The 20,437-nt window shown below is 39.9% G+C and overlaps 4 protein-coding genes across 4 annotated transcripts; 2 read left to right on the top strand and 2 right to left on the bottom strand.

The window, feature by feature from the left end:
- Nucleotides 1-717: 717 nt before the first annotated feature.
- gtpbp6 (GTP binding protein 6 (putative)) lies at nucleotides 718-6,206 on the top strand. The gene is made up of 10 exons (XM_008281271.1): nucleotides 718-1,442; nucleotides 1,524-1,661; nucleotides 2,870-2,940; nucleotides 3,034-3,164; nucleotides 3,691-3,761; nucleotides 4,152-4,310; nucleotides 4,406-4,614; nucleotides 5,317-5,465; nucleotides 5,738-5,890; nucleotides 5,971-6,206. The coding sequence occupies exons 1-10, from the start codon at nucleotides 1,028-1,030 to the stop codon at nucleotides 6,095-6,097; spliced, it is 1,623 nt and encodes a 540-aa protein (XP_008279493.1). The 5' UTR covers nucleotides 718-1,027; the 3' UTR covers nucleotides 6,098-6,206.
- LOC103356938 (PI-PLC X domain-containing protein 1-like) lies at nucleotides 6,151-15,592 on the bottom strand. The gene is made up of 5 exons (XM_008281272.1): nucleotides 15,308-15,592; nucleotides 8,089-8,407; nucleotides 7,861-8,016; nucleotides 7,598-7,781; nucleotides 6,151-6,677 (listed from the first exon to the last, which is right to left on the bottom strand). Exons 2-5 carry the CDS (start codon nucleotides 8,260-8,262, stop codon nucleotides 6,412-6,414), a joined length of 780 nt encoding a protein of 259 aa, XP_008279494.1. The 5' UTR covers nucleotides 8,263-8,407; nucleotides 15,308-15,592; the 3' UTR covers nucleotides 6,151-6,411.
- Nucleotides 8,546-13,138, top strand: LOC103356962 (putative GTP-binding protein 6). Its single transcript, XM_008281308.1, has 9 exons — nucleotides 8,546-8,562; nucleotides 9,732-9,876; nucleotides 9,970-10,100; nucleotides 10,627-10,697; nucleotides 11,088-11,246; nucleotides 11,342-11,550; nucleotides 12,253-12,401; nucleotides 12,674-12,826; nucleotides 12,907-13,138. Exons 1-9 carry the CDS (start codon nucleotides 8,546-8,548, stop codon nucleotides 13,031-13,033), a joined length of 1,161 nt encoding a protein of 386 aa, XP_008279530.1. The 3' UTR covers nucleotides 13,034-13,138.
- Nucleotides 13,087-19,183, bottom strand: plcxd1.2 (phospholipase C, X domain containing 1, tandem duplicate 2). The gene is made up of 6 exons (XM_008281273.1): nucleotides 18,773-19,183; nucleotides 17,150-17,286; nucleotides 15,025-15,153; nucleotides 14,797-14,952; nucleotides 14,534-14,717; nucleotides 13,087-13,613 (listed from the first exon to the last, which is right to left on the bottom strand). Exons 1-6 carry the CDS (start codon nucleotides 18,852-18,854, stop codon nucleotides 13,348-13,350), a joined length of 954 nt encoding a protein of 317 aa, XP_008279495.1. The 5' UTR covers nucleotides 18,855-19,183; the 3' UTR covers nucleotides 13,087-13,347.
- Nucleotides 19,184-20,437: the final 1,254 nt, after the last annotated feature.

The following is a 20,437-nucleotide window of genomic DNA, read 5'->3' as shown; positions in this document are numbered from 1 at the left end:
GAGTCATAATGACAATAATAATAATTCATTTAAAGCAATGTAATATTCAGACACATTTTTGTGCTGCTGAAGAGCACCAGTATTAACTGGCTACGAATATTTGTCTGTCTATGCTAGGAGACAAGATTAAACATTTATTAAAGCCGAAATAAAGTCAAAATGAACAGTTTACTCCAAAAATACTAAATGAATAGGACTGCTAAAGCATAACTAGCTAAAATAATAGCTAAGCTAGCTGCAGTGTCTTAGCAACCGTTTAGTCCACTAGGGGGCGGAGTCAATCATGAGACCGATACTGAAACCGTTTATTTCTGGGTCTATAAATACGTGTTTTTACATTATTGTTGTGTTTTATTGAAAATTAAGATCTATGTTTGGTGTTTTTTTTTTTAAATGTACGACTTTCTATTTTTTCAAAAATAAAAAACAATATTACAAAGGAAATGACATAACAGGAAGCGATACCAAATCTACTAAAATTGCAGCCCTGAGTTTTGACTAGCAGGAATCGACTTCCTATCGGTCTACACAAAAATATCGACTATACTTGTTTTTATGTGACAAATAGATTTTCCAGTGGTCGCTATATTCCATAAATGTAACTGTGTGTAGCTAAAAACATTTGTTTCGATTAAATTGCAATTCAGTTTAAGAAACGTTGCCTGCAAGATTTTTACTGAGGATAAAAGTGACAATAAATCGCCCAGACTCAAAACACCACCGCGCATGGGCAATCTGAAACATACCATGCTGTGTTTTTCTAAGCAAAACCTAGTTTTTCATTCATTTACTGAGTGGAATTTAAACAGCGAAAAAGAAACACTGGCGGCTACAGTAGGTGGCGGTGTGAGCTCTCCGGTCTGTCTTGTTACCCTTCAAGGAGCCTGAAGAAGCGGATGGACGTCAACAGTGCTCATGTGTGACCTGCAGTGGCTCAGTCACTTGTAGCTTTAGTGCTATAACAGCAAGTGACTGTGCGATCTTACTGCAGTGTCAATGAACTAAGCAGAGAGCTTGCTGAGGCAACATGACAACATTACGGAGGATTCGTTCTTGGCTGCCTCTCCTGCAGCGACCCTGCACATACAGCTATCAGAGAGCAGCGGCGCCTTGCAGACTCCTGCACACACGTCAACACCATGCAGCTGCACTCAACACTTTCCAACAGCATCTAAACAGAGCTTCTTCCACCCAGCAGTCCAGAGCATTTGGGCTTTCTGTCTGCAGACTGAAGAGGACAGACGACCGCACCAGCAGCAGCAGCAGCAGCACTGGATACACAGAGGAGGAGGAGGATGATGATGAAGATTTCCTGGAGGACAGTGAGGTAGAGGAGCTGTTCCAGCAGCAGATTCCTGCAACCATAGGAAAGGGACAGCAGAGACTGTTCATCGTCCACCCTGATGTGAAGTGGGGAAGCAAGAAACAGTATCTCACCACTGGTAACAAGACAAGCATGCTTAGGTTAGAGTGATGACTGTGTCAAAGCACAGATACAACATTTTGATCTGTTACATGTGCAGCTGAGCTGATGATGGCTGAGGCTGTGGGGCTCGTGAACACCTTAGACAACTGGACAGTGGTGGATAAAGTCATCCTCTCCACCAAGACACCAGACAAGAAGAGGATATTTGGCAAAGGCAACTTCCAGTCTCTGACAGGTAACCCCCAATCCCAGTATCCACCTATAGATCTGTACTTTTAATCAATTTATATTAATCATCCCTCTTAAGAGCTTCAGTAGAAGGTGACTGAACTTTTTTTTTGGCTCTTGAAGATGAAGAACAAAAGCACTTCTTATCCCCCATTGTGGGAGTTTAGCGTAAAGGGGCACCATGACAAAGACTTATGTAATGCTTAATGACCTCCATCCAGAGCTCATCTTTTAAGAAAAGCTGGTATCAACAAGGGCAGTTTTCAACAGTTCTTGTAATTCAGTTGGGGATGAGTAGGCAATCTCTGTTTTTTTTTTCTCTCACCCCTAAATCACATGACCATGGCTTGTTAATGATCCAAGACTCATATTTTAATGTGCAAAAAATTACAAAACTGCCCAGAGAGGGATTTCAGGACTTTGTTATAACTACCTGATAAATAGTAAGTTAAACCCACTAAAGTTTACCTTCATGCTATGAGTTTTCTCCTTTAAGTACACAGGGGTGGCTTGAAATTTTGCCCTTTTTAATTTGCAGTATTTTTTTGCAGCATTTTTGATGTTTCATACCGTCATAAGTAGAGGAGATGGCCTCATGTAATGTTCAGGGCTGAAAAACATTTGAACTGTATTAAAAACTGCAACAAAATCCAGTTTGCATCCACTCCAGTTGTCACAATCTATCACAATCAATTCAAATCCAAAATCAGGTTATTGTTCAGCACAATATTTTTCCGTAACCAACTTTGACATGATGTATGGATGATGTATGATAGTTTTAGTACCAAAACAGACACTGAGTAATAGAAACAAGCATTAGTACCCTTGATGTGTTTCCTGTTTTCTGATAAATAGCCAGAGAAATCTTAAAGTGCATTTTGGGTAAACATTCAAGGCTCATAATGGCATGAGGAATAGGTGGTTGATCAAAATAGGTCATAGAAAATGAAAGGTCGGACTTTTACCTACACTTTGATACCAGGTTCATCTTCTAGCCATGATTCCTTCAGTTTCAAAAGAGCTTTCTATTATAAGCATATGTGTGACACCCCAAAAGGCAGTTTGAACAGAGGAAGCCTCTTGGATGCAAGATGAAACATGTTCAAAAACAAAAAAGAAGTTCAGTTGCTTTCTGTTGAAGATCACAGGATTACCACCATCTGGGTGACTGTGACTCTACACAGACATTAATCACCTGTGCTTTTGACCCTTCAGAGAAAATCAGGCAAACAGCAGGAATCACGGCTGTGTTTGTGAATGTTGAGCGTCTGTCCCCTTTGTCTGAGGTGAGCTTTTCTAAAGATTGCTTTCTAACTGTGCTTTGTAAAAGGTTTCATGCACTGATCCTTTATTTTGTTATTATTTTTTATTCTGTCCAGAGGGAGTTTGAGGAAGCCTGGGGAGTGAAAGTCTTTGACAGATACTCAGTTGTTCTTCACATTTTCCGCTGCAACGCCAAAACCAAAGAGGCTAAGTTACAGATCTCACTGGCAGAGATCCCCTTATTAAGGTAAATGCCTGAATTTTGTATTTTGTGACATTTCTTTGTTGCTTGGCTACATAGGCAGAGATTTCAGGGTCAATGTGGATAAGACTTCCCTCTCCATTTCTCTCCCTCAATAAAAACACAAAAGAAGCCAGGAGACTTTGACTTTTAAAAAGCACTATGTCATTACTAATAGATGACACTATGACTCAGACAGGAGAGGGTCTGTTTTCTTTAGCACTGGTTCTTTTACTCTAAAAATATGAATTATGAGCACATATAACCACTGAATTTACTGTGGGAAACTTGTTCACACTCATATACGTCACATTATGTTTTGAATTTTCCACAACATAAATAAGTACTATTTCATTTTAAATTGATCCAACAAAGGCCCAACTTGGTGGATAGATTCACCGAAATGCAGAGAATTCACTGTTTACACTCATGATTGCCTGTAGTCATGCACTGCGACCTACAAATGGTTGAAAAATAAATGTTTTAGTCTGATATACCTTATCTTTTGTATTTTACCACACCTCAATTGCAGATCCCGACTGAAAAATGAAATGGCGAACTTGGATCAGCAGGGTGGAGGGTCGAGGTACATTGGTGGCTCAGGTAACTTTACATTTACAGTAGAGCTGCAGTGATTAATTCATTAATCAATTAGTTGTCAACTATTAATTTAATCACCAAATACTTTGTGAGTCAGTTTGAGTAATTTTTTTCGAAAAATAAAGTTTAAATTCTCCGACTCCAGCTTTGTAAATGTGAATAATTTCTGGTTTCTTTACTAAGTTTGGCTTTGAGAAAAACTTATCGACATTCTTCACTATTTTCTGCCATTTTATGGACCAAACAACTAGTTGATTACTAGAGAAAATGATCCATAGATTAATCAACAATGAAAATAGTCATTAGCTGCAGCCTGATTCACAGTGGACACACATCTGTTTGTGTATTGAGCCTCCTAGAGCCAACATCCCTCCTGCTGATTGGTCTTTACAGGTGAGACTCTGTACGAGGTCCAGCAGAGGCTATTAAAGGAGCGGGAGATGAAGATTCGCTCAGCGCTGGAAAAACTTCGGAAAAAGAGGCACCTGCTGCGATCTCAGCGTAAACACAAGGAGTTCCCTGTCGTGTCTGTGTTAGGATACACTAACTGTGGTGAGTGACGCACCGCACCGCCACCAGTGTGTTTTAATAATGCTGAGTTGAGGTCCTTCATTTCATAAAGTTATTTTTTGCCTTCATCTGTGCAGGAAAAACGACCCTTATCAAAGCTCTGACTGGTGACAGCGGCCTGCAGCCCAGGAACCAGCTGTTTGCTACCCTGGACGTCACCGTCCATGCCGGCCAGCTGCCGAACCGCATGACAGTTCTGTACGTGGACACCATCGGTTTCTTGTCCCAGCTGCCCCACCAGCTCATCGAATCCTTCTCTGCCACCCTGGAGGACATTAAACACTCTGTATGTAGCCCAGTCAAGTTTTATCAGTGTGGTGTACAGTCTGAACGGCATACAGCATCCTCTGTTCTCCAAGAGCCCTTATTGTGCTTCTTGGGTTTCCCCTTTTTTCTTTATTGTTATATTGCTGCTTTTTGTGCATGTAGAACATTTGAAAACTTCCAACGCCCAATACAGAGGCATCATTCACTCTCATAGAATACACTGCTCCTTACATGCCTGAAATGCCTTGTTTGATGTCAAGACTTGTCTTCTGTTATTTATCTGCTTAGTGGCTAGTTTGACAAAAAATCAGCAGATTTCTTGTATTCCAACATCATTCCCTCACTCGAGCCACTTCTCCGAAAACTACGTCTCTCTACCTGTACTGTACTAACTCGGGTTACAGTGTGAAACCAGAATTACCTCACTTTCGCTGGGCCAGCCGACCAATCACAGCATACTGAGCTTTTCAGGAAAGAGAGCGTCAAAGAAACGAGAGCTATACCAACATGTTTTCTAACATTATTATATGTAAACATATTCTACTACATTCCAATATCAAAGTACAGACACACCAGTAAATGTGTATAATATGAGCTGTATAGAAAGCTCAGATATGTACCCCATGTTTCCATCTAGTGATGAAATGTGGAGTGTTCAGCTCATTTTTTAAACTAACTTCAGGAGCAGAGTTGCTGACTCAGTGTTCATCTTTTCTTCCAGGATCTGCTGGTTCACGTCAGAGACATCAGTCATCCGGAGACGGTTAATCAGAAGGTGAACGTACTGAATGTCCTGAAGAACCTGCAAATCCCCGAAAGGCTGATGAGCTCCATGATAGAAGTCCACAATAAAACTGACCTTATTGACAAGTAAGCGCAAAAATCCTGTCACAGCTGCACATGCAATACTGTATAAGTTACATTTATTATAGAGAATAAGATGAAGTTTATCCTCAGGGGGAGAAAATAAAATGTAATCATCTGCTGACATGCATGTGAGAGGTAAAAGTATTTCATGGTAGAAAGTCTTAATCCACAGCTATGTTGACTCAGACACTAAAATGCTTCCAGAGAACCCACATTCACATCTATTACTGTGAGGGGCATCGTTTTATTGATCTGTTTTTCTGTGTGTCTGTCAGTTATCAGGCTGCAGAGCCCAGTGCACTGCCCATATCTGCCCTGGAGGAGCGAGGCCTGGACGAGCTGCAGCGAGCAGTGGAAGAGCAGATTGTAAAATCTACAGGGAAACTCATTTTAGACCTCACAGTTAACCTCAGCACTCCTCAGCTCAGGTGGAATTCTGGATCTGATGATTATTTTTGTTGTTAGGAATAGTATGGCATCCTTGCTAAATGCATATTCTCATCCACAGCTGGCTCTACAAAGAAGCAACCGTTCAGGACGTGCAGGTGAATGCAGACGAAGGATCGGCTGTCGTCAGGGTCATCATTAGCGCCGCCGCTCATGGACGCTACAAGAAACAGTTTGGAGAGAGATAATACAGGAGGGATCCTTCCAGCTGCAGCAGCAGCACACAAGGACTGCAAACTACTCCATAAGAAAAGAATTTATTATTGTACAGCATAATAAAATATCTAAAGATACAAATTTGTAACAGTTTAAGTTTTTTTTTTTCTTGTAAACATATACTGATTGCACATAATAGATTTAGATTAAAAAAAATATAAACTAAGTGTAAGAAATACAGAAACTGCAGGTTTTTCTGTTAAAACTGTGATGATTAAATTTTATATAAATTGAGAGAAGCTGAGTAAACATAAAATGAGGTAAAATGTGGCTTTTAGAGTCGTGGCTAATATTGCTTCTTTATCTGGCTGGAATTCTTCCGTCGCAGTTTGTGGTTTAGTGCGATCACTTGAGAGCAGAGCGGAAGCGGCCCGACGAAGTCCCCTGCGATGATGTTGAGGCTTTTGGGGTCCGATCCAGGTATCTGCTCCTCCACCCATTTGCTCAAACTGTCCCAGTTGCTGTAAGTCAACGTCCGCAGGGATTCCTTCCGGTTCTTAGCGATGTAACCCCTATCAGCTGTCAGGTTCAGGCCAGAGACGAAAAAACCCTCTGAGGACGAAGAAAACACACCAGGAAATATACTTAATATGCTTTAACCCTAGAAACCCCACAACCCACCATTAGGTTTGAAAGACATGTTGCCTTTAAAGAAGTGACACCATTTATCAGAGCCTACAACTGTGAAAACAAAGAATCACTAGATTTTCAACTTTCCAGTGGTCTTTGAACTACTTTTCTGTGATATGAGGTTATGTCAGGAAAATTTACCAAATCAAAAGTGAATTCTGCACTAATCGAAGTAACCGTAAAGCCATGACCAACTCAGCTGTGACCAACAGTCAACAGGACAGGGACTTTTCAGATGAACTGCAAGCAGTGTTTACACAAAGCAGATGGAACACAAGTATGGAAACAATTTAAAATATCTAAGTAATGGGAGCCCAAATAGTTCACCTGGTTGAGCAGGTGATACATGAATTGAGACTGGAAGTCCCCACTGCAGGGGGCATGAACTGACTCGGACCTGTGGCATGTCATCCATCCTCTCTCCTTCCTAACCTTTCCTGTGCCTCCACAACTCTTCCATAATGAAGGCTGGAAAATGGCCAAAAAATAATGATCTAAAATATCTACGTAGTAAAATATCTATATAATGTAGAATCACTCTTTCTTTCTTAGTATTGGTGACAATTGTAAACTCTTGAGAAACTGTACATTCTAGGTTTTTCTATTTTTGCAAAATACAGCTTTTCTTTTTTAAATGATTTAAAACATAACTGTGCAAAATTGCACAAATAGCAATTTTGAATTTTCTCTACTTCTAGCCATGGTTACGCTGTTTCCTTAGTATTGCAGTGAAAAATTATCCGACTGTGAGTGAAAATGTGACAGGAGCAAAAAAAAACAAAAAAACTTGGACATTATGATTTGTAACATGAATCCTGTGAACCCCAACAGGCCAAACTCACCGGGACGTCCCAGCTCTTTGTTCCAGTCCAAGTAACTGATCACTCCTTGTGCCGTTTGCTGGTTGGCCCACCAGTAAGGGATGGCGAGCCACAGCTCCTCATGTCTCGCTGCAACCTGGGAGTCGTAGGACAGGATGACCTGGTAACCAGATGCCCACAGACTCCTCAAGGTCAGGACCGATTCCTGTGGGGGACCGGTTACGTGCTGTAAGGCGCCGTGTCCTTTTTATACCACAAACCACCCATACAAGGAGAACACTGACCTTCCGCGGACACAGTTTGGAGCCAAACAGGTTCTTCAGGGAGTAAATGAACGATTCATGGCGTGCGTCGTCCATTCCCTCCAAATGGCTGCAAGCGAGGATGACAACCTCCTTTGGGTGAGACTTCAGCCAGGAGGCAACAGACACAAGTGTTTCCTGTAGAGAACAGACATCTACCATGAGCACTATGCATGCCCAAACTGAAGCCTTTACTTAACGTAAACTCACCATAACTGTTAAGTGTGTGTATATGACGTGTGTGAAGTACAGGTCACTGGATGAATCACTGGGTTTATGTGCAACACGAAGATCAAAGTAGCGAATCCCCATCGACAGCTGCTCCTCGATGCTTTTGTCCTGAAGAGAAGAGACTCTAAACGTCAGGGCATGACAATCAGACATATTATTTCACAGCAACTGATATGAAACGCACAGAGTGACACTGATACATATTCCATCTAAGAGAAGATTTCTTAATAGGGAAGTCCACAAAACCACATTCACGTAACACTTTCTGGTAATGAAGCTGTTTGGTGAAAAAGAGGTTCTTTTGTGAGGTTTTTGCAGTAAAGGACCAGTTTGTAGGATTTAGTGGCATCAATCAGTAAGACTGCAACAAGCTGAATACCACCTGCTTCACCTCTTTCCAAGTGCATCTGCTGTTTCCAGGGGTTACTTTTGCAAAATGACAGGAAACCAGGAGTAGGTCAAAAAAGAAATAAAGTAATATTTGTAAATATAAAACTAAGTCATAGTTGTTTTCAAATTAACTGAGTAACAGAAAAATGGGCACTATTAGGCATTGATTACATGAACAAATATAAACTGTCCCAGTGTCACTCAATTAATTTGTTTAATCTATTCCGTCGGCATTCCGTCGTTGGTATGTTTTAACCTGCAGGCTACAAGCCGTGTATCCATAAAACTGATGAAAAATTTTGAAGTTAACACTTTAAATATTGCAAAAGAACATAATAAAANCAAGGGCAGTTTTCAACAGTTCTTGTAATTCAGTTGGGGATGAGTAGGCAATCTCTGTTTTTTTTTTCTCTCACCCCTAAATCACATGACCATGGCTTGTTAATGATCCAAGACTCATATTTTAATGTGCAAAAAATTACAAAACTGCCCAGAGAGGGATTTCAGGACTTTGTTATAACTACCTGATAAATAGTAAGTTAAACCCACTAAAGTTTACCTTCATGCTATGAGTTTTCTCCTTTAAGTACACAGGGGTGGCTTGAAATTTTGCCCTTTTTAATTTGCAGTATTTTTTTGCAGCATTTTTGATGTTTCATACCTTCATAAGTAGAGGAGATAGCCTCATGTAATGTTCAGGGCTGAAAAACATTTGAACTGTATTAAAAACTGCAACAAAATCCAGTTTGCATCCACTCCAGTTGTCACAATCTATCACAATCAATTCGAATCCAAAATCAGGTTATTGTTCAGCACAATATTTTTCCGTAACCAACTTTGACATGATGTATGGATGATGTATGATAGTTTTAGTACCAAAACAGACACTGAGTAATAGAAACAAGCATTAGTACCCTTGATGTGTTTCCTGTTTTCTGATAAATAGCCAGAGAAATCTTAAAGTGCATTTTGGGTAAACATTCAAGGCTCATAATGGCATGAGGAATAGGTGGTTGATCAAAATAGGTCATAGAAAATGAAAGGTCGGACTTTTACCTACGCTTTGATACCAGGTTCATCTTCTAGCCATGATTCCTTCAGTTTCAAAAGAGCTTTCTATTATAAGCATATGTGTGACACCCCAAAAGGCAGTTTGAACAGAGGAAGCCTCTTGGATGCAAGATGAAACATGTTCAAAAACAAAAAAGAAGTTCAGTTGCTTTCTGTTGAAGATCACAGGATTACCACCATCTGGGTGACTGTGACTCTACACAGACATTAATCACCTGTGCTTTTGACCCTTCAGAGAAAATCAGGCAAACAGCAGGAATCACGGCTGTGTTTGTGAATGTTGAGCGTCTGTCCCCTTTGTCTGAGGTGAGCTTTTCTAAAGATTGCTTTCTAACTGTGCTTTGTAAAAGGTTTCATGCACTGATCCTTTATTTTGTTATTATTTTTTATTCTGTCCAGAGGGAGTTTGAGGAAGCCTGGGGAGTGAAAGTCTTTGACAGATACTCAGTTGTTCTTCACATTTTCCGCTGCAACGCCAAAACCAAAGAGGCTAAGTTACAGATCTCACTGGCAGAGATCCCCTTATTAAGGTAAATGCCTGAATTTTGTATTTTGTGACATTTCTTTGTTGCTTGGCTACATAGGCAGAGATTTCAGGGTCGGTGTGGATAAGACTTCCCTCTCCATTTCTCTCCCTCAATAAAAACACAAAAGAAGCCAGGAGACTTTGACTTTTAAAAAGCACTATGTCATTACTAATAGATGAAACTATGACTCAGACAGGAGAGGGTCTGTTTTCTTTAGCACTGGTTCTTTTACTCTAAAAATATGAATTATGAGCACATATAACCACTGAATTTACTGTGGGAAACTTGTTCACACTCATATACGTCACATTATGTTTTGAATTTTCCACGACATAAATAAGTACAATTCCATTTTAAATTGATCCAGCAAAGGCCCAACTTGGTGGATAGATTCACCGAAATGCAGAGAATTCACTGTTTACACTCATGATTGCCTGTAGTCATGCACTGCGACCTACAAATGGTTGAAAAATAAATGTTTTAGTCTGATATACCTTATCTTTTGTATTTTACCACACCTCAATTGCAGATCCCGACTGAAAAATGAAATGGCGAACTTGGATCAGCAGGGTGGAGGGTCGAGGTACATTGGTGGCTCAGGTAACTTTACATTTACAGTAGAGCTGCAGTGATTAATTCATTAATCAATTAGTTGTCAACTATTAATTTAATCACCAAATACTTTGTGAGTCAGTTTGAGTAATTTTTTTCGAAAAATAAAGTTTAAATTCTCCGACTCCAGCTTTGTAAATGTGAATAATTTCTGGTTTCTTTACTAAGTTTGGCTTTGAGAAAAACTTATCGACATTCTTCACTATTTTCTGCCATTTTATGGACCAAACAACTAGTTGATTACTAGAGAAAATGATCCATAGATTAATCAACAATGAAAATAGTCATTAGCTGCAGCCTGATTCACAGTGGACACACATCTGTTTGTGTATTGAGCCTCCTAGAGCCAACATCCCTCCTGCTGATTGGTCTTTACAGGTGAGACTCTGTACGAGGTCCAGCAGAGGCTATTAAAGGAGCGGGAGATGAAGATTCGCTCAGCGCTGGAAAAACTTCGGAAAAAGAGGCACCTGCTGCGATCTCAGCGTAAACACAAGGAGTTCCCTGTCGTGTCTGTGTTAGGATACACTAACTGTGGTGAGTGACGCACCGCACCGCCACCAGTGTGTTTTAATAATGCTGAGTTGAGGTCCTTCATTTCATAAAGTTATTTTTTGCCTTCATCTGTGCAGGAAAAACGACCCTTATCAAAGCTCTGACTGGTGACAGCGGCCTGCAGCCCAGGAACCAGCTGTTTGCTACCCTGGACGTCACCGTCCATGCCGGCCAGCTGCCGAACCGCATGACAGTTCTGTACGTGGACACCATCGGTTTCTTGTCCCAGCTGCCCCACCAGCTCATCGAATCCTTCTCTGCCACCCTGGAGGACATTAAACACTCTGTATGTAGCCCAGTCAAGTTTTATCAGTGTGGTGTACAGTCTGAACGGCATACAGCATCCTCTGTTCTCCAAGAGCCCTTATTGTGCTTCTTGGGTTTCCCCTTTTTTCTTTATTGTTATATTGCTGCTTTTTGTGCATGTAGAACATTTGAAAACTTCCAACGCCCAATACAGAGGCATCATTCACTCTCATAGAATACACTGCTCCTTACATGCCTGAAATGCCTTGTTTGATGTCAAGACTTGTCTTCTGTTATTTATCTGCTTAGTGGCTAGTTTGACAAAAAATCAGCAGATTTCTTGTATTCCAACATCATTCCCTCACTCGAGCCACTTCTCCGAAAACTACGTCTCTCTACCTGTACTGTACTAACTCGGGTTACAGTGTGAAACCAGAATTACCTCACTTTCGCTGGGCCAGCCGACCAATCACAGCATACTGAGCTTTTCAGGAAAGAGAGCGTCAAAGAAACGAGAGCTATACCAACATGTTTTCTAACATTATTATATGTAAACATATTCTACTACATTCCAATATCAAAGTACAGACACACCAGTAAATGTGTATAATATGAGCTGTATAGAAAGCTCAGATATGTACCCCATGTTTCCATCTAGTGATGAAATGTGGAGTGTTCAGCTCATTTTTTAAACTAACTTCAGGAGCAGAGTTGCTGACTCAGTGTTCATCTTTTCTTCCAGGATCTGCTGGTTCACGTCAGAGACATCAGTCATCCGGAGACGGTTAATCAGAAGGTGAACGTACTGAATGTCCTGAAGAACCTGCAAATCCCCGAAAGGCTGATGAGCTCCATGATAGAAGTCCACAATAAAACTGACCTTATTGACAAGTAAGCGCAAAAATCCTGTCACAGCTGCACATGCAATACTGTATAAGTTACATTTATTATAGAGAATAAGATGAAGTTTATCCTCAGGGGGAGAAAATAAAATGTAATCATCTGCTGACATGCATGTGAGAGGTAAAAGTATTTCATGGTAGAAAGTCTTAATCCACAGCTATGTTGACTCAGACACTAAAATGCTTCCAGAGAACCCACATTCACATCTATTACTGTGAGGGGCATCGTTTTATTGATCTGTTTTTCTGTGTGTCTGTCAGTTATCAGGCTGCAGAGCCCAGTGCACTGCCCATATCTGCCCTGGAGGAGCGAGGCCTGGACGAGCTGCAGCGAGCAGTGGAAGAGCAGATTGTAAAATCTACAGGGAAACTCATTTTAGACCTCACAGTTAACCTCAGCACTCCTCAGCTCAGGTGGAATTCTGGATCTGATGATTATTTTTGTTGTTAGGAATAGTATGGCATCCTTGCTAAATGCATATTCTCATCCACAGCTGGCTCTACAAAGAAGCAACCGTTCAGGACGTGCAGGTGAATGCAGACGAAGGATCGGCTGTCGTCAGGGTCATCATTAGCGCCGCCGCTCATGGACGCTACAAGAAACAGTTTGGAGAGAGATAATACAGGAGGGATCCTTCCAGCTGCAGCAGCAGCACACAAGGACTGCAAACTACTCCATAAGAAAAGAATTTATTATTGTACAGCATAATAAAATATCTAAAGATACAAATTTGTAACAGTTTAAGTTTTTTTTTTTCTTGTAAACATATACTGATTGCACATAATAGATTTAGATTAAAAAAAATATAAACTAAGTGTAAGAAATACAGAAACTGCAGGTTTTTCTGTTAAAACTGTGATGATTAAATTTTATATAAATTGAGAGAAGCTGAGTAAACATAAAATGAGGTAAAATGTGGCTTTTAGAGTCGTGGCTAATATTGCTTCTTTATCTGGCTGGAATTCTTCCGTCGCAGTTTGTGGTTTAGTGCGATCACTTGAGAGCAGAGCGGAAGCGGCCCGACGAAGTCCCCTGCGATGATGTTGAGGCTTTTGGGGTCCGATCCAGGTATCTGCTCCTCCACCCATTTGCTCAAACTGTCCCAGTTGCTGTAAGTCAACGTCCGCAGGGATTCCTTCCGGTTCTTAGCGATGTAACCCCTATCAGCTGTCAGGTTCAGGCCAGAGACGAAAAAACCCTCTGAGGACGAAGAAAACACACCAGGAAATATACTTAATATGCTTTAACCCTAGAAACCCCACAACCCACCATTAGGTTTGAAAGACATGTTGCCTTTAAAGAAGTGACACCATTTATCAGAGCCTACAACTGTGAAAACAAAGAATCACTAGATTTTCAACTTTCCAGTGGTCTTTGAACTACTTTTCTGTGATATGAGGTTATGTCAGGAAAATTTACCAAATCAAAAGTGAATTCTGCACTAATCGAAGTAACCGTAAAGCCATGACCAACTCAGCTGTGACCAACAGTCAACAGGACAGGGACTTTTCAGATGAACTGCAAGCAGTGTTTACACAAAGCAGATGGAACACAAGTATGGAAACAATTTAAAATATCTAAGTAATGGGAGCCCAAATAGTTCACCTGGTTGAGCAGGTGATACATGAATTGAGACTGGAAGTCCCCACTGCAGGGGGCATGAACTGACTCGGACCTGTGGCATGTCATCCATCCTCTCTCCTTCCTAACCTTTCCTGTGCCTCCACAACTCTTCCATAATGAAGGCTGGAAAATGGCCAAAAAATAATGATCTAAAATATCTACGTAGTAAAATATCTATATAATGTAGAATCACTCTTTCTTTCTTAGTATTGGTGACAATTGTAAACTCTTGAGAAACTGTACATTCTAGGTTTTTCTATTTTTGCAAAATACAGCTTTTCTTTTTTAAATGATTTAAAACATAACTGTGCAAAATTGCACAAATAGCAATTTTGAATTTTCTCTACTTCTAGCCATGGTTACGCTGTTTCCTTAGTATTGCAGTGAAAAATTATCCGACTGTGAGTGAAAATGTGACAGGAGCAAAAAAAAACAAAAAAACTTGGACATTATGATTTGTAACATGAATCCTGTGAACCCCAACAGGCCAAACTCACCGGGACGTCCCAGCTCTTTGTTCCAGTCCAAGTAACTGATCACTCCTTGTGCCGTTTGCTGGTTGGCCCACCAGTAAGGGATGGCGAGCCACAGCTCCTCATGTCTCGCTGCAACCTGGGAGTCGTAGGACAGGATGACCTGGTAACCAGATGCCCACAGACTCCTCAAGGTCAGGACCGATTCCTGCGGGGGACCGATTACGTGCTGTAAGGCGCCGTGTCCTTTTTATACCACAAACCACCCATACAAGGAGAACACTGACCTTCCGCGGACACAGTTTGGAGCCAAACAGGTTCTTCAGGGAGTAAATGAACGATTCATGGCGTGCGTCGTCCATTCCCTCCAAATGGCTGCAAGCGAGGATGACAACCTCCTTTGGGTGAGACTTCAGCCAGGAGGCAACAGACACAAGTGTTTCCTGTAGAGAACAGACATCTACCATGAGCACTATGCATGCCCAAACTGAAGCCTTTACTTAACTGAAACTCACCATAACTGTTAAGTGTGTGTATATGACGTGTGTGAAGTACAGGTCACTGGATGAATCACTGGGTTTATGTGCAACACGAAGATCAAAGTAGCGAATCCCCATCGACAGCTGCTCCTCGATGCTTTTGTCCTGAAGAGAAGAGACTCTAAACGTCAGGGCATGACAATCAGACATATTATTTCACAGCAACTGATATGAAACGCACAGAGTGACACTGATACATATTCCATCTAAGAGAAGATTTCTTAATAGGGAAGTCCACAAAACCACATTCCCGTAGCACTTTACGGTAATGATTTTTGTGAGGTTTTCGCAGACATGTCACTTAAAGGACCAGTTTGTAGGATTTAGTGGCATCAATCAGTAACACTGCAACAAGCTGAATACCACCTGCTTCACCTCTTTCCAAGTGCATCTGCTGTTTCCAGGGGTTATTTTTGCAAAATGACAGGAGACCAGGAGTAGGTCAAAAAAGAAATAAAGTAATATTTGTAAATATAAAACTAAGTCATAGTTGTTTTCAAATGAACTGAGTAATAGAAAAATGGGCATTATTAGGCATTGATTATATGAGCAAATATAAAATGTCTCAGTGTCACTCAATTAATTTATTTAATAATTATTAATATTTATTAATCTATTCCGCCGGCATTCCGTCGTTGGTATGTTTTAACCTGCAGGCTACAAGCCGTGTATCCATAAAACTGATGAGAAATTTTGAAGTTAGCACTTTAAATATTGCAAAAGAACATAATAAAAGAAACAGGTCTTTAATAAACACAGTACAAGAAGCTGAAAACAAAACCAGCTTAAAAAAAAAAAAAAAAAAAAGGACCTCGAAGAACAAGAAACTAGTTTTGGCCATCTATGAAAGAACAATGGAAAGAGGCTGTCAGGAGTGATCAGGAAATCAGGAAATCAGAAAAGCTGTAATTATTCTTTTAGGTCAAATGGAAAGAAGCAGCTGTTCAGTGTCGTGAGGTGATTGTTCAGAAAAAGGTGTTTCCATCTCTTATTATATGCATTAACCCGTTTTTTAAAAGTCAAAAACCACCTCAAGCCAGTGTAAAACTTTTATCGCAAAACTACGGTTAGTTATGTCCAATTCTGCCATTTCCAATACATTTTTCTAAATGGGCACAAAAATACATAATGGACACACAGGTACTGATGTAGAAGAACTTAGAGAGGCTGCTAAAAACACCAAAACTGCTGAAGGCCTTCTGTTGTGCAGCGCTTGGTTTGTCTATTCGGGGCAACAATAGAAACATGGCAATGCGAGGACCCACTCTTTATGTAGCTGTAAAGGTCTCGTCTTGTTGACTTATTCTTATTTTCAGGAAATGAAAACATAAACATAAGTACTATGTTCCATTTCTGCAATTAGATCCCCTTAGGTCCTCCACACTAGCACTTTAAAGGTCCTAAAATCAATATTTTTAGATTTGCAATGGATTACATGATTACCAAAGGTGTCCGGCCCTTCTGCTGCCACATTTCTTGCAGGAGACTCTCAGGGAGGCAAACTCAGTGTCATCTTTTAAATGTCTTCCTATAATTTGGCCTTTTCTTAACAGATGGCTGTCGCTGTGTATATTTTAATTATTATATCTTGTTGCATCTAAAGTTCTGGTTCTCATAACTTCGATATATGTTTTATGGTAAAGCCCTTTGTAAACTTGTCAAAGGTTCTACAGAAAGACTACTATTACTATTACTCATATGTGAAAGCTGTTTTTAGCATTGAGGAACCAACATTTTTTTTTCAATCACCCAACTCTGCAGTTCCTCTAACCTCTACGAGTGCTTTAGTGAGTTTGTTCGTATTGTTCAGTTTTCCATTGACCTGCTTCGGTTCACTTTATCCACTCAGCAGCTTCGTTTGCAGCTACAGCCGGCAGCTATTTGCGACGGAAAAAAATCTCAGAGACAAGACTTGTCTCTTCAAACTCTGGACCATGTTGTTTAACCATCAGGGGATATCTGAGAGGCTGACTGCAAAAACACCCACAGCATTGACTTCTCAGCCCCGTAGGTGTCCCCACACCACTCTGACATTCCGATGACCAGCATGGGTTGCCGGGTTGGTTGTTGCTGTACTTTACACTTTCAGTATCAGACATACCTGCGTGGTAGCCCATTTGAAAATGATCGGCCTTGTGAAGCAGTAAAAAAGTCCATCCAGGACCCGGAAAAAGTCAGACTCAGACCTGAGCAGGGGGGAGTTTATGTCCAGACAGTAGCTCATAGCATCATGGCTCCCTGGATGAACAGACACAATGAAGCTTTAGAAGATGAGAAAGTGGCTTCAAGGAAAGTTAGAAACACTTCTTCCTCTTTACTCAAAGTCTCAGCTGTTGGTAGTTTTAACCATGTTTGATTGTTTTAATTACTGTGGTGTGTCTGTGTGCGATGACGACTGTTTTGTGTGTTTTTTACTCAGGCAACAAGTTAAAGAAATTTCTCCGTAAATTAAATTTCTCCTGAAGTAAAAAGTACAATCAGCATAAGAGAGTAGAATGGATAATGAAAGATAATGAAATAATTGCACAACTTCAAACTGAGCAGGTATAACTGGTCACACGGCTACAAGGACCTGTATAAACTGAAACAAAGGACCTTTTTTTAAAGTTTTTTTTTTTGGCCTTTGTTTGACAGTGCAGTGAGAGAGAGATAGGAAAGTGGGGGAGGACATGTGGGAAAGGGCCATGAGCGGGATTCAAACCCATGACCTCCACATCGGGACTGTAGCCCTGTACATGGGACACTCAACCCAGTGAGCTACAGCGGCGTCCGGACCTTCAATCTTTAATATGCTGATCATGTGCTTTGTATATGACCCTGCAATCTGCCATTGTGAAATAAATTTAATTAAAAAGGAAAAGATGCAAAATTTCTCTCTGAAACATATTGGAATACAGATATAAAGTTACATAAATACTAAAGCTTATAGTCTTTTAGTTTTCTTTCCACCACTGAATAAACCTTGTGTCCACATTTTAAAAGCTGAACAGTGATGTTTTTGATATTTTTTGCATTAAAAATGTCTTGAACATTTGGTGAATATTAGAGATTTCTGAAATGTGTTGTTTGTGCATCCATTACATGTTCTTTCTGACTAATGGAAAGACAACATCAAAAACACACATTTCGATGTTTTTATCACTATTCTTTGTCTCTTTGGGTCTGTGGATGTCAATTTTAATACATGTCCTTTTCTCATTCCCCAAACTTTGCACCTCGTCTTTGTCTATTTCCTGAAGGTTTGTACAGATCGGTTTGCTCATATATCATCCCTAGTCTGATTTATAGAACATTTAATAGCTAAAAACAGGGTGAGGACTGATTTTGCTTTTGATTTCTGTCTGCTGACCATATTTTCTGATTTATCGAGTGATAAAATTCCCCTCTGTAACAACTGACTGTGACATGTCAACAAGATGACAGAAGAATTTACAAGCTGGCTTTTTTTTCTCCTTTCTTTTTTAAAGCTGTATGAGGGTGTCTATTTGACAACAATTTCAACCAACTCTCTTGTAGTGTAATTAACTAAAGTTAATCTATGAAGCCAACTGATTGATCAGCTCTAATGAACACATTTAAAAAGCAGAAATACATCAGTGTAGAGTATACTCGCCCTCCAATCATTGAATGTCAGCTGTACTGAGCTCCAGTAGTGATAAATACTAATATCCTGCCCTATAAAGCTGCATTACAGGTAAATGCGGAAACAGAGAGAACAAGGTACCAGGTATGGCCAGGTCTGTGAGGGGAACGTCCCACAGCTCCTCGGGTAAAGCGGACATCCAGTCCTGGCTGCTGCGCTCCATGTCGCTCCGTCAGACCTGCAGGACGCTCAGAGGAAGCAGGTCTGAAGTGTAGACGTGAGAAACCTGATTAAAGTGCTCATCGTGTCTGCCTTCATGTGACTCCTCTCAGTGATCGACTTCAGACTTCAGGGAAGAACTCAGAGTTTCCTGGTTTCTTCTGAGCGGCTGACTGACAGCTGACTGTGGCACCAAGCGCAGTCGTTCGGTTAACTTGGCGATTAAACTTCAGGACATGAAGCTGCTCAGTTCTCTGATTATTAAAACACACATTACTTACAGTTAGCTTTAGCCGCAGCCTAGCAAACCAACATCTTTATCAAAATACCCTCCACAGTGGAGCCGTGACGTAGCACTAAAGGGGGCGGGGCTTTGTCCATTTAAATCACACAGGCAAAGAAAATGTTGAAAAAAATAAAATAAAATAAAGTAATTATATTTTAAAACCAGACTTTTACACTTTGCAGTTTGTGAGGCGTATTTGTCATTAAAAAAAATCTAAAATTTAAAAAAAAGAAAATAAGTACAAAGCTTGCTTATAGAGGATCCAGGTAACTTGGATTTATTTTGTTTTCCTACATGCACACTGTAAAAAAAATAATAAAATCAAACCGTTTTAAACAATAAATTAAATAAAACTACTCACTGTTATTTTACAAATTTTCTGTGTTTTGTTCAATTGCACATAACTAGTAAAATTATTTTTAAAAGTATTAATTTACAAGTTACCCAGAAAAAAACAAAACAAAATTAAATAAATAAAACAGGCCAATACTTTACATAATCTTCATATCAAACATCTGTATTTTTGCAAATTGAAATTTGTTCTTTCCCAGCATTTGACCGTAAAATTATAATTTTATTTTTTATTGGATTTAAATCAGACTATTGTTATTTCAAAGAAAGATTATGTATATTAAGACTTAAAAATAGGTTGAAAAAAGCAGATTTTCCATGTTTTGTTCTAAAAACAAAACATTCATTATCGAGTGAAATCACAGAAAAAAAAATTTATATCATATTATCAGAAATTAGTATTTGATTTACTGAGGTAAATTCACACCATAAATAACAGTTGGGTCTTAACGCAAATTTGTTGCTTTAAATGTGATATTTAAACAATGGTGTCTTGACTTGACCTTTTTTTATCTGTTATATGTGACATCCCAGACTATACAGCCTTTTAATGTGGGACTCATTAAACAGGCCCAAATGACTGGATTACCCTGCAGGGGCCGGCTCTTTTCACTGAACTTGGAAAATCCAGTTTTATTCATTGTGCTCCTGCAACCGAGAAAAACATGCAGAACAATTTCAAGCTTGTCTCATTCTTATCCTCAGGACAATTCAGGGTTCTTATTTCATCTCATTTTCCTTAGAGCTGTTATTGTTTTGGTTGATTCATTTGTTTTTAAGTTTTAAATGCTCAAAATAACACATTATTTTATCACTGCTTTTTAATATATTTATTGTTATCAACATTAAGAGGATTGGTATGAAGTTATTTATTATCAGGTGAGGATCTGAGGGAGGGTCTGGGGTGGCCATGACCACCTCAGAATCCAGTCTGGCCTCCTCACACAACC

Source organism: Stegastes partitus, unplaced genomic scaffold, assembly GCF_000690725.1.
Source record: "Stegastes partitus isolate 25-593 unplaced genomic scaffold, Stegastes_partitus-1.0.2 Scaffold228, whole genome shotgun sequence".
NCBI classification, from domain to species: Eukaryota; Metazoa; Chordata; class Actinopteri; family Pomacentridae; genus Stegastes; species Stegastes partitus.
The sequence above is the reverse complement of the archived record's forward strand: the minus strand, read 5'-3'. Positions and strand labels throughout refer to the sequence as shown.

Excerpts from the sequence above, each read along its gene's own strand:
- gtpbp6 (XM_008281271.1), top strand. The coding sequence starts at position 1,028 with ATGACAACATTACGGAGGATTCGTTCTTGGCTGCCTCTCCTGCAGCGA. Across the intron at positions 1,443-1,523 it reads GAAACAGTATCTCACCACTG|CTGAGCTGATGATGGCTGAG; the intron begins GTAACAAGACAA and ends TTACATGTGCAG. Across the intron at positions 4,615-5,316 it reads TGGAGGACATTAAACACTCT|GATCTGCTGGTTCACGTCAG; the intron begins GTATGTAGCCCA and ends CTTTTCTTCCAG.
- LOC103356938 (XM_008281272.1), bottom strand. The coding sequence starts at position 8,262 with ATGTCTGATTGTCATGCCCTGACGTTTAGAGTCTCTTCTCTTCAGGAC. Across the intron at positions 7,782-7,860 it reads CCAAACTGTGTCCGCGGAAG|GAATCGGTCCTGACCTTGAG; the intron begins GTCAGTGTTCTC and ends GGTCCCCCACAG. Across the intron at positions 6,678-7,597 it reads CAAAGAGCTGGGACGTCCCG|AGGGTTTTTTCGTCTCTGGC; the intron begins GTGAGTTTGGCC and ends CTTCGTCCTCAG.
- LOC103356962 (XM_008281308.1), top strand. Across the intron at positions 10,101-10,626 it reads GCAGAGATCCCCTTATTAAG|ATCCCGACTGAAAAATGAAA; the intron begins GTAAATGCCTGA and ends CCTCAATTGCAG. Across the intron at positions 10,698-11,087 it reads GAGGTACATTGGTGGCTCAG|GTGAGACTCTGTACGAGGTC; the intron begins GTAACTTTACAT and ends TGGTCTTTACAG.
- plcxd1.2 (XM_008281273.1), bottom strand. The coding sequence starts at position 18,854 with ATGGAGCGCAGCAGCCAGGACTGGATGTCCGCTTTACCCGAGGAGCTG. Across the intron at positions 14,718-14,796 it reads CCAAACTGTGTCCGCGGAAG|GAATCGGTCCTGACCTTGAG; the intron begins GTCAGTGTTCTC and ends GGTCCCCCGCAG. Across the intron at positions 13,614-14,533 it reads CAAAGAGCTGGGACGTCCCG|AGGGTTTTTTCGTCTCTGGC; the intron begins GTGAGTTTGGCC and ends CTTCGTCCTCAG.